At 33.4% G+C, this 13,234-nt stretch overlaps 1 protein-coding gene across 7 annotated transcripts in view; it reads left to right on the forward strand.

Moving 5' to 3' along the window:
- Nucleotides 1-13,234, forward strand: part of KIF20B (kinesin family member 20B) — a 78,175-nt gene that overhangs the window by 46,653 nt on the left and 18,288 nt on the right. For all 7 annotated transcript variants that reach the window (XM_087432254.1, XM_087432253.1, XM_087432255.1 and 4 more), the window contains 4 exons: nt 1,401-1,520; nt 3,239-3,299; nt 12,020-12,145; nt 12,813-12,940. In XM_087432254.1, coding sequence (XP_087288380.1) covers nt 1,401-1,520; nt 3,239-3,299; nt 12,020-12,145; nt 12,813-12,940 — 435 coding nt within the window. The remainder of the gene's footprint in view (nt 1-1,400; nt 1,521-3,238; nt 3,300-12,019; nt 12,146-12,812; nt 12,941-13,234) is intronic.

Raw genomic sequence — 13,234 nt, forward strand, 5'->3', positions numbered from 1 at the left:
ATATAATACATGTGTATAAATAATTACTGCATATACTTGTATGTTTTTATTTTTATAAATGAAATCAACTATACATAAGCATTGCTTTTAAATTTATTCTATTTTTAAGATTTTTCATACCACTATTTATGGAGTATGTCTTTTTAAGGAATGATTTATTATATAGATGACTATTTAGCATTACTCTAATGATTGGTAGTCTATTTCTCAAACAATGTGCAGTGTCAATGCTGATAATAATAGTAATAGTAACAGCTTACTCTAGGTCAGTTATTCTGAGTTTACATATATCATCTCATTTAATTCTCAGACCAATATTAGGGGTAGGCACTGTTTTTAACTTCCATTTTATGGATAAGGAAACACACACTGAAAGAAATAACTTGTCCACGTTCACTTAGCTAGTAAATAGTAGGGCCAGGATAGAAACTGAGGCAGTCCTTATGTGCATCTCAGGGCAACACATAGTCTCTATTTAATATTGGCTGACAGTTGATATCTGTAAAATCGATGAGGATGGTGTTTATCACTGGAAGTCCCATAGTTTTTAAAAAAATAAGCAGATAAAATAAATATTATTAACATATGATTATAAGAGAAATATGTATTTATTGTAGTAAATTTGGAACATAGAGAAAGCCTGACTAGAAATGTAAAATAATCTCCTGAAACCAAACCACTCAGAGCTACTATTATTATGGCATCTCCATGCTTTTTATGAGGGGGCTTTTTTTGAGTTAATTTCCTTCAGTTTTTGAGATCTCTAGCATTCTTCTGATGGAAATTGGCTTAAGAGATGTACATAGATTACCTTTGTTTCTTTCTTTTTTTTTTTTTTTGGTGAAGATTTGCATAGTAGTTCATAGTGCTTTTGATTTCTCTAGCAAGTTTGTAGAATTAGGTTACTAGTAACACCAAAAATCAATTGACCTTCCCTTGTATTAGTACCTTTTGATCTTGTAATTGTTCCATTTTCATCCTCTATGTGTCACTATTAGCTTTTAAAGTATTTCTTGTATTCTTGGATCACATTACTCAATAAACCTTGGAATATGAGCCAGTATTTTACCCCTAGAGTATCTAGATTGATTTTTCTGTGATAGTGATTTTGCTGTTGCATGCAAGGTGCTATGTTGATTCTTTTTTGAGAGTACTTATGGAGTTTGAGATTCTTAAAATACTGTAAGAAGAAAATGATCTCTTCATATGCATTCTCCTTTAGAGTATTAAGAAATTTTTTGATAATTTGAAGCCATATCATGTAGTATGTTAGAATCTAATTTTTCTAATGGGTTTTAAAGGACATGAATCTTTGAACCAGTGGCCATGAATTTTAAACAAGAAAAAGCAATTGGTATTTTCAAAAATATTTAATTTGTTTTATAAACATTACTTTGTAGGTGTCTGTTATGCGTGATGAGGAGAAATTACTAAGGATTAAAATTAATGAACTAGAGAAAAAGAAAAACCAGTGTTCTCAGGAAATAGAAATGAAACAGCGAACCATTCAGCAACTCAAGGTAACAGTTTTGTTTTTAAAAATGGTTTAAATAGATTGTGTTGGTATATTTTAGTGTCTAATTAAATTTATCAGTTTTTTATAACAAATTCCCTTTTGATCTTTTTTGGAATATAAAAATAAAATGCTTAAAATAAGGCCATAGTGATTTGCTTCTAATGAATAGAGTACAGAAAGGAAAAAATAGTAACTTTACAGTGGAGGAACCTGGCAGACATCACCTTAACCAAGTGTTGAAGAAGAGCATCACTAGTAGTCAGTCATATTGATACCATGTATTTCCTTATTTGATGTGACGAGAAGGGTACATCTCTGCTGTGATATTTTTCCCCCAAATCCATTACTTCAGTCTAATTGTGAGAAACATCAGACAAACCAAACTGAGGATGTTCTACAAAATATCTGACCAATAAAAAGTGTCAGGGTCTGTAAAGAAAAGGATTACTGAGGAACTGTCACAAATTGGAGGAGACTAAGGAGGCATGATGACTGAATGCAGTGTTGTGTCCTGTATGGGATCCTAGAACAGGAAAAGGACATCAGTGGAAAAACTGGTGAAATCCAAGTAAAGTATTATACCAATGCTAATTTCTTTTTTCCATACAAAGATGATTAAACTGTTCTAAATAACAGTTTCCATGTTCTAAATAACAGAGTTTTGAGACTCAACTGCTCATTTTTCTGTGTCCAATGTTTCTTGATTTTTAAATAAAGTACCATGGTAATATAAGATGTTAACATTAAGGGAAGCGAAGTGGTGGTTATATAGGAAATCTCTGCTATCTTTGCAACTCTTTTGCAAATCTAAAATCATTTCAAAATAAAAAGTGAAAAGAAAATGAAGCTCAGGTCTTATAAAAAATTATTTTTTAAAAGGACACTTAAAAAGCAAAATCCCTTTATGAATGGTTATATTTTGCTTGACATCAATTAAATGGATAAGGCAGCAGTAAAAAAATGGATTTGTATTTTTTGGATGTTTGCTTTTAAATGACACAAACTAATGAATATTCAGGTGTAAACACATGATTTTAATTTTTAACTGAATATAATCCTAATAAAGCAATCTATACTTTAATAATAGGATTCATAGATTTCCAAGTTCTGTAATGATTCATTCTGAGACTTACAAAGTGAGGAGATAGTGCTGACGGTAGATGAGACAGGAAGTGAGGTTGGATTACCTGATAGGTTAAAACTAGACTTGGAGGATTTCCAGTGCTCTGAATTTAATCTTGCCTCTTAAGGCTCCTGTTATTTTTTTCAAACCTCCTCGCTATTTTCTACCTACAGGGGATGGAGGGCCCTATTTTTTCTGCATTTTGAGTTTACTGATAGGGAACTTTTTTTATTTTTGTGGTTTCTCTTGTTCTTCCTTTGTTAAATAGTGCATAGTAAATCTTCATTTCCCTGTTTCTGCTTTTTGTGGTGTGTAAGAGAACATGGTAGCTTAAAATGTTAAGTAAAATGACTGGGAAGTAACGTTTAGGTAGATTAAAGGTATAAAGTATTCTTTTAAAAAAAAATTTTTTTTATTACCACTCTCACCCTGCTCTTTTCTCCAAGGTGAAAGAAATTTGGAGGCTTGAGACTAGTAGTCAGCCTTGTAGGAGATAGATTTCAAACCTAATATCGAACCTTGTTTTCAAGTCCCACTATTAAATATTGCTGTGTGTTTAAGTTACATTTGCATTTAATTCATATTCTTTCATTTTGCAGGAGCAGTTAAGTAATCAGAAGGTGGAAGAAGCTATACAACAGTATGAGAGAGTGTGCAAAGGTCAGGAACAAGCCTCTACTTCTAGTATTAAAATGACTGCAGAATAGGTAGTTGCAGTAGTAGTTGGTTTAGCATTTTCTTTTGAAAATTCTAAAGTAAAGTAAGGGCAACGTAAGATGTAACTTTATCAAAAGAGAGAAATGTTGATTCTAATGCGTAACTTATCAATGTAAAGTTTATTCTTGGAAAAATAAAACATTAAGAAATATTCAGTCAAAGCAACATTGATTTCTAGGTAATGGCCAGTATTTTGTGGAAAATAAAGTCAGTCGGTTACATACGTCACAGTGAATGGAATAGATTTGTAGATAAAGTCATGTAAAGAATATACTTCAAGTAAAATATCTTTAAAATTAATATATTGTATAAAGTTTTTAAAAACCATTTAATACTTCAGATTCAAATCATATGTGCTGAATTATGCTTTTTTTACTCAAGTTGTGTATTGATTTTTTTATTTGAAATATTATAAAATTACCTTTCTGTTTCACTCTTCCTCTTCACTAATTCGTGCTATTTGTACTTGGCCAACTGAAGAGAAGGGGAAAGACAAGTAGATTATTACTTATTTAGATGACTTGGGCTTTTGTGGGATTAACTTGGATCAGTAACTTGGGTGTGAAAATATATCTCTGCACACAGTCCTGTTTTCTCCTGCCTTTCTTAGGCCTTTGTCCCTGAACATCTCCTATTTCCATAATTTTTTTAGGGTTTCCCTTTACTTTGGCTCCTTTGTCATTGTTGACAAATGTGAACACATCTTAGCTATTTTGAAAAAGCATGCCCTTGGACTAAGATATAGTTTTAGCATATTTTAGTTTTTCCTTTCTTTGCCAAATATCGAGAAGTGTGACATAGGCTCATTTTGACTACTTAATCTGACTTCCATCTTCTCCATGCTCTTGAAACTTGGCCCCAGGTCACGTGTAACCTACATATTTTCAAATCCATCAGCTTTTTGCAATCCTTACTTTTCTTTATTTTTTATATTATTTTGACATTATTGTCCACTCTTCTTTTCCTCATTTTCATCTTTTACGTAGTATTTATTGTGTGAGTGTGTTTTTCTAAATATAAAGGTAATATGTAGCTTCCGCCTGTTTGGAAACTGCCTTGCCTCAGGTTTTGTGATCTATTTTGTGATCAGCTTTTGTGCCTTTTTGTCAGACTGAGCTGCAGCCACTTTGGCAACTTTTTTGATTAAGGCGTCGTCTTCATCTTTTTTCTCTTTGTTTTCTCCCTTGAGAGTTCATTCACTCCTATGATTTCAATTGTGCATGAGACATACCCCAACAAACAAAAAAGTGCTTTTTCAATTCTTGAGGCTTTCCCTGATTTCTACATTTCTGTGTAAATACGGAATGCCATTCACTTAGTTATCTTAGTAAATTCTTGTTTTTTTTGTTTTTTTTTTTTTTGGTGAGGAAGATTAGCCCTGAGCTAACATCCATGCCCATCTTCCTCTACTTTATATGTGGGATGCCTGCCACAGCATGGTTTGATAAGTGGTGTGTAGGTCCATGCCTGGGATCGGAACCTGCGAACCCTGGGCCACTGAAGCAGAGTGTGTGAACTTACCCACTACACCACCAGGCAGGCCCCAGTAAATTCTTTTTTAAAAAAATTGATATATAATATATATACCAGAAAATTTACCCTTTGAAAGTGTACAATTTAGTGGGTTTTAGTATATTCACAAGACTGTACAACTGTACACAAGATTGTACAGTTTGTACAATCACAGTTTGTACAATTGTACAATTGTACAGATTGTACAATTAGATAGTGTACTACCACTATCTAATTCCAGAACTTTTCATCACCCCCAAGAGAAATCCTGTGCCCATTAGCAATCACTCCCCAGTCCCTGTCAACCACTAATCTACTTTCTGTCTGTGAATTTGCCTGTTGTAGACATTTCATGTTAGTGAATTCATAAAATATATGGCCTTTTCTGTCTAACTTCTTTCACTTAGCATAATGTTTTTAAGTTTCATCTATATTGTAGCATGAATCAGTACTTCATTCCTTTTTGTGGCTGAATAATATTCCATTGTATGAATATACCATATTTTATTTAAGCATTAGTTGATGGACCTTTATATTGTTTCCACTTTTTTGGCTTCTATGAATATTTGTGTACAATTTTTTTGTACACAATCTTTTTTGTTTTGGTGAACATATGTTTTCAGTTCTCTTGGGGATATATATCGAGGAGTGGAACACTGGGTCATATGGTGACTCTATGTTTAACTTTTTGAGGAACTGTCAAAGTTTTCCACAGTGGCTATGCCATTTTACATTTTGACCAGCAGTGGATGAGGGCTCCAATTACTCTACATCATTGCCAACACTTGTTATTTTTCATTTTAAAAGTTATAACTGTCTATATTAGTTTCCTAGGGCTACTGTAGCAAACTACCGCAAACGGAGTGGCTTAAAAACAACGGAAATTTATTCTCTTACAGTCCTGAAAGCTAGAAATCTGAAGTAAAGGTATTGATAGGGCTACACTCCTTCCAAAGGTTCTAGGGAAGAATCTTTCCTTGTCTCTTCCAGCTTCTAATGTTAATGGCAATCTTTGTATTCCTTGGCTTGTGGCAGCACATCTCCAGTCTGCCTCTGTTTTAACGTGGCCGTCTTCTCTCTGGGTGTGTCTCTATTGGTATCTTCTCCTTACTGTCTCTGTCCAAATTTCTGTCTTCTTATAAGGACACACCCTTCTTATTTAGGGCACACTCTAATCCAGTATGACCTCATTCTTAACTTGATTACATCTGCGAAGACCCTATTTCCAAATAAGGTCATATTCATAGTGGGCAAACATGAATTTTGGGAGAACACTATTTAACCTAACATTCTGGTGGGTATAAAGTAGCATGTCATTGTGGTTTTGATTTGCATTTCCCTAATGGCTAATAATATTGAGCGTCCTGTCTTGTGCTATTGACCGTTTATATATCTTCTTTGGAGAAATGTCTGTTCAAGCCCTTTGCCCGTTTTTCAACTGGGTTATTTGTCTTTTTATTATGGAGTTGTAAGAGTTCTTTATGTATTTTGGATACTAGATCCTTATCAGATAAATGATTTACATATGTTTTCTCTCATTCTGTGGGTTGTTTTTCACTTCCTTGATAGTGTCCTTTGATGCATAAAAGTTTTTAATTTTGATTAAGTCCAATTTACCTATTTTGTTTTAAATGCTTGTGCTTTTAGGTGTCATGTCTAAGAAACTGTTACCTAAACTAAAGTCATCTAAGTTTTCTTCTAAGAGTTTTATAGTTTTAGCTCTTATATTTAGGTCTTTGATCTGTTTTGAGTTAATCCATTTGGGTATAATTTTGTATATTGTGTGAGGTAGGCGTCTAACTTAATTTTTTGCATATGGAGATCCAGTTGTCTTGGCACCATTTGTTGAAAAGGCTATTTTTTTCCCCTCATTGCGTTGTCTTTGCACCTTTATTGAAAATCAGTTGACCATAAATGTAAGGGTTTACTTCTGGACTCTCAATTCTGTTTCATTGATCTATATGTCTATCCTTATGCCAGTACCACACTGTGTTGTTACTGTATCTTTATAGTAAGTTTTGAAATTGGAAAGTGTTAATTGTTCCACTTTTGTTCTTCTTTTGCAAGATGGTTTTGGCTATTTTGGTTCCTTTAATTTCCACATGAATTTTAGGATCAGCTTGTCAATTTCTGCAAAAAAGCTAGCTGGAATTTTAATGGGGATTAAATGTGAGGATCTGTTTGGGAAAATTGCCAACCTAACAATGTTAATCATTAACTCAGGATATCTTTTCATTTAGTTAGGCCTTCTATAATTTTTTTCAGTGATGTTTTTAGTTTTCAGTGCACAAATTTTGCCTATCTTTTGTTAATTTCTTTCTAAGTATTTTATTCTTTGTGATGCTATTGAAAATGGAATTATTTCCTTAATACCATTTTTGGATTATTTATTGCTAGTATGGAAATCCATTGTTTAGAAATACAATTGTTTTAGTTATATTGATCTTGTATCCTGTAACCTTCCTGAACTAGTTTATGAACTCTAATAAGATTTTCTTTCTTCCTTCTTCCATTCCTTCCTCCCCCCCTCCTTCCCTTCCTTCTTTCCTTCCTTCCATAGGATTTTCTATATACAAGATCATGTGATCTGCAAATAGAGATAGTTTCACTTCTTTCCAATCTGTTTGCCTTTTATTTCTTGTTCTTGCCAAATTGCGCTGGCTAAGACCTCCAGAACAATGTTGAATAGAAGTGAAGAGAGTGGACATCCTTATCTTGTTCCTGATCTTAGGGGGAAAGTTTTCATTCTTTCACCATCATGTATAATGTTAGATGTGAAGTTTTTGTGGATGCCTTTTATCAGGTTGAGCAAGTTCCTGTCTGTTCCTAGTTTATTGAGTGTTTTTATCATGCAAGGGTGTTGGATTTTGCCAAATACCTTTTTCTGCATCTTTTGAGATGATCATGTGGTTTTGTTCTTTCTTCTGTCAATACGGTGTGTTGCATTGATTGATTTTCCCATATTGAACCAAACTTACGTTCCTGGGATAAATTCCACTTGATTACCACGGTGTATATAATGCTTTATATATGTTGCAGGATTTAGTTTGCTAGTATTCTGTTGAGGTTTTGTGTATATATTCATAAGGGATATTGGTCTATAATTTTCTTTTCTTATGCTGAGTGGTTTAATAAGACTCCAAAAGGAATCTTACTAAATTCTGAACCTCAATGTCTCTTTCTGCCCAAACTGTCTTAACTTTCTGATCTCTGCTGTTTCTCTTGTTTAGACCAGGGGTTAGCAAATGGCAGCCTTCTGACCAAATCCAGCTCACTGCCTAATTTTGTAAATAAAATTTTATTGGAACATAGCAACACATTCTCTCTCTCTTTTTTTTTTTGGTGAGGAAGATTAGCTCTGAACTAACATCCGATGCTAATCCTCCTCTTTTTGCTGAGGAAGATTGGCTCTGGGCTAACATCCATGCCCATCTTCCTCTATTTTATATGGGATGCCACCACAGCATGGCTTGACAAGCAGTATGTTGGTCCGCGCCTGGGATCTGAACCTGCAAACTTTGGGCTGCCGAAGCAGAGCACACGAACTTAACTGCTACGCCACTGGGCTGGCCCCGACACATTCCCTTTTGTATTGTTTGTGGCTGCTTTCACATTACAATGACAGAGGTAAATAGTTGTGACAGACCTTAAAATAGTTACTATCCGACCCTTCACGGAAAATGTTTGCCCACCCGTGGTTTAGACTTTAAATAATATCATTTCCCCTCACCCTAATGTCTGTTACTTTTTTTTCCTAGTGACTTCTCATATTTGTCCTATCCTATTGCCAGGCTTTATGTCAAACTCACTCTTCATATAGCCACACAGCTAGCTTAAGTTTTTCTAAAACGGTTCTTTCATTGTGTTACTTGCCTATTCAGAATTTTCAATTGTGGCATATTGCCCACATAGTAAACTTTCATCCTCTAGCTTGACATTCCAGCCTGCCTTTTTCTAGCCTAATATTGTATAACCTTTCTTTTCTCTCCAGACTAATTTGTTTTGTTCCCTAATTTTGCCCTGCTTCATTTTGCATCTATTTCTGTGATAAAGAAGGCAAATGAAAGACCCCGTTTCCTTTGGAAATGTATGATCTCAAGAAAAAGACCCCAGAAGAAATCACTAACTAAAACAATGAGTTTTTATATATTTGGAAAATTTTGAGAAATTTTTCCGTTTAATCACACACAGATCTACCTTATCTTTTTTTCTCTCTTTGTAACCTCTTTCTTTTTAAAGGCTATATAGTATTCCATTTTATTGATATAGATATATCACAATTTATTTAATATGACTTTTCTTTTTTATTGGAGAAAAAACTGTTACTCTCTTGAAAGAAAGCTTTAAGTAATGTGGCAGAATTGATTAGGATAGAGGAGATAAAACTGATTCTAATATACACAGAAGAGAATGCTGTGCAAGGAATGGAGTCCTTCATTTGACCAAAGATGTGGCGTTGATCGTAAATGAAACAATTTCAAAGTCCAATAGAGGGAATATTATATGCTCATTTAAGGTATACTTTCAGTTGCTTGTAAAGTTGGAATAATGCTTCCAACTTTATTATTTTTCCAAAATTCGAATTAAAAAATAAACACTTGCAAAGGAATCAGAAAGGCAATATAAAAACCTCCTGAATACCCTTTATTAGATTCACTATTTTTTAATATTTTGCCATATTTGCATCTCTCTTTCTCTGTCTCTCTCTGTTTTTTTCTCTAATAAATATTTATACATTAAACTGAACGACTTAAAAGATATTTGCAGGCATCAATGATATCTGACACTTAAATAGTTTATCCTGAAATTTGTAAGGTAAAGATGTCTTATATAAGCACAGTATCATCATATCTAAGAAAGTTAACAACACATTTTATAATCTACTCTTTGGTAATATGACCTCTTTTAATAAAAAAAATATTTTTGGTTATGTCAGACATTATTTTTTGTTACTATAGACATTACCACGAGTATTTTTGTACAAAAGTCTTTGTGCACACGTGTAAATGTATTTGTAGGGGAAATTCCTAGCAGTGTAATTGTTGGCCCAAATGACGTATATTTAAAATTTTGATAACTATTGCCAAACTGCTCCCAAAGTGGTTATAGTAGTTTATATTCACAGTAATAGTGTATAGAATGCCCATTTCACCACATTTTTGCCAATTAAGTGTTAACAAACTTTAAACTTACTGCCAGTGTGATGAGTAAAACATGGTATCACATGGTTTCAAGCTTTTGTACTTGTTTTATATACATCTGATATACTGATATTCTGAAATAAATTTGAACTGTCACTAAGTGAATATTTCTAATCCAGGGTTTTTACATGACATTTATAGGTCATGTCTGCCCCTAGCTTGTGTGATGTCCCTTCTTTCCAATTCCTACCTGTTCTCAATTGTTAAGCTTAAGCCTTTCCTCCTTGAAGCCTTCCTAGGACACTATAGCTTTCAGTGATCCTCTCCCTTGGATGTTAAGCCCTTGATTGCTGCATCATTTGACAGTCACTTAATTTAGCTATGATAACTCAAAGCTACCTTTAGATAGCTATAATGAGATATCTATCTTATAGCTGTCTTTATGTTGCATTATTTTATGTTTTATTTGTTGCATATTTCTAGATTCTTTACTGAAATAAAATGTAAATTATTTGAGGTGGTGACTGATAAAATAATTCTCTTTTTTCCTTTACTGCTCCTGCCTTTCAAATAATAGGTAGAAATAGCCATTAGTGAAATTATCATTAGTGTCCTGGGACTTTCCTAAATGATAAGTAGATACTTAAAATTCTATTTCTAGTCCTCTAGAGCAAAATATAGAGTATAAGGGAAGGGGATTCTTTGACAAAAATTATAATTAATTAATTATATAATCTGAATATATTTACAAATCATGCTTTTTAAAGAAAGAGTTTAGATGATAATACTAAGACTCCTTTAATCCTATAAGGAATTCTGTTTTATTAGCACTCCTGGCAGCTTACATCGATAGACAGAAATACTGAAAATTACTGATGTAATTTTTTCTTATTGTTTTGTTTTTTTAAAGCTTGCTCTATGTGCACTTTGAGGGAGCCATCTTTTGAGATTTGTATCCTTTTTTTTTTTTTTTCAATGAGGAAGATTAGCCCTGAGCTAACATCCGTTGCCAATCCTCTTCTTTTTGCTAAGGAAGATTGGCCCTAGGCTAACATCCGTGCCCATCTTCCTCTACTTGATATGGGATGCCACCACAGCATGGCTTGACAAGTGGTGCGTCAGTCTGTGCCCGGGATCCAAACCTGCGAACTCCAGGTCGCCAAAGCGGAGCTCAAGAACTTAACTGCTACGCCACCGGTGTGGCCCCGAGATTTGTGTCATTTTTAATGTCACTTTCAGTGACCTGAGGTTGAGCTATGCATTTATAGGTTTATTACCTTTGACATCAGTAATAGTTTTGGTAAGAGGTGTCTGAAATGAGCCTTGCTACTATGCAGCCATCACCAGAGGCAACAAAGTAATCTTTCCTCTTTATCTCTGAAAGCAGACAGGATTAAAGTGGAATTGTTTATAAGTCATTGTTGTAATAATATTTGAAGGACCAGAAACAATTCTGGTAAGGCTAGTAGCAGTCATTACTGAAGAACTGGTTTTAAAAACACTAGAAGTAAATATTTGGCTTTGGAAATTTTTCTAGAAAAAATAATTACTTGAGATTTAAAAAAATAAGTCAGATTGGGATTTGAGCCTTTTTTTTGTTTTTAGGAGGTAAAAGTTTTAGTTTTGGTTTGAGAATATTAACACTAAAAATAAATGTTTTGCCAAATAACGTTTTTTCTAAACTAAGCTTTGTGTTTATTAGCGTAAATAGTTCATTATATAAAAAATTATTAATTTTATCTGAAAAGATTCCTTTTCCCTCCTCTTAACCATCCATCCATTCTTGCAATCATCCATCTGTTCATCAGATATTTATTTGATGTTTCGTATGTGCCAGTACTGTTCTAGGCATTGAGGATACAGCAGTGAACAAGACCAAGTTTCTGTCAATATGCAACTCTTATTCTGTTACAGTTAATAAAAGTATTTTAATTTTAGAAGAACTCAAGAAAAATTGGATATCTAGATGTAGATGTTACTGATTTCTAAAATGTTCTCCCCCAATTTTAGATCTAAATGTTAAAGAGAAAATAATTGAAGACATGCGAATGACACTGGAAGAACAGGAACAAACTCAGGTAGAACAAGATCAAGTGCTCGAGGCTAAATTAGAGGAAGCTGAAAGACTGGCCACAGGTAAAACAAGATTGCTTAAATATCTCCAGACATTCTCTTCCATTTTCTTTATTTTCCTAGATATCTTTCCTTTTGTAAGTAGTTTAGTATCTATAATAATTCATAATGAAAAAGTATTTGGTGTATTTTTGTAATGTCCTGTCACTTGCCATTTTCCAATGTGATGAAAATTGTTTTATCTAAGTAAAATTGTATGTAGTAAAGAAGGAATAAGAACGCTTTCTTAATAACTGTATGATAACTTGCAACATTCCGCAGATATTAAGAGTATTAACTGTCAACTGAGTTTTACCTCTGTTCCGCTTAGTATCATCTTATATGTTTATCTTAAGGAATACTCTGATTCCATCCTTCAGAATACCATCACGGTTTTTTTTGTTTTGAGAACTACATGAATTTTCCCATATAATTAAGATTGACATACATTTATATTGTATTCTCTGAACACTGTTCAGTGGGTTCCTGAGAGGTCCTTGTAGTTCCTCTTCTCTAAGAATTTGGTGAGAACTCTCAAAAGTGCAGCTCTTGGAATAGTCTTGGTTCTATCTTGGTCAACATTCTTCTTCTGGGCTCTGCTGATTCTTCTCTGTATCCCATGCCACATATATCTCTAAATAGTATAACTTTTGCATGTGCTTTAAAAAATGATTTTATGTTTTCAAATCAGAATTGGAAAAATGGAAGGAAAAATGCAAAGATCTAGAAACCAAAAGTAATCGAAGTTCAAATAAAGAACTTGAGGATAACACAGATGTACTTAGTAAACAACTCAGTAAGCTTCAAGATGAGTTTCAGGTATGATTTTATGTGTGTGTGTATGTGTGTATCTATTCATTATATTTATCATGAGAGGAAAATTCAGTAAATATTTTATAATTAATTTAGATATAGGTGAAATAATACCTTGGAAATGTTAATATATAGACACGTATAATTTTTCAGTACATTATACATTTCAGTACATTGTATATTGTACATTTCAGTACATTTAGTACGTTGTACATTTCGTTACATTGAAATGACATAGGGAGGAAATTGCCAACATACAAACTACCAAGTGCCAATGAAAATATAGGGATTGGGTCTTCA

This window comes from Ceratotherium simum, chromosome 6 (assembly GCF_057802395.1).
Source record: "Ceratotherium simum simum isolate JZ-2026a chromosome 6, ASM5780239v1, whole genome shotgun sequence".
Lineage (NCBI taxonomy): Eukaryota > Metazoa > Chordata > Mammalia > Perissodactyla > Rhinocerotidae > Ceratotherium > Ceratotherium simum.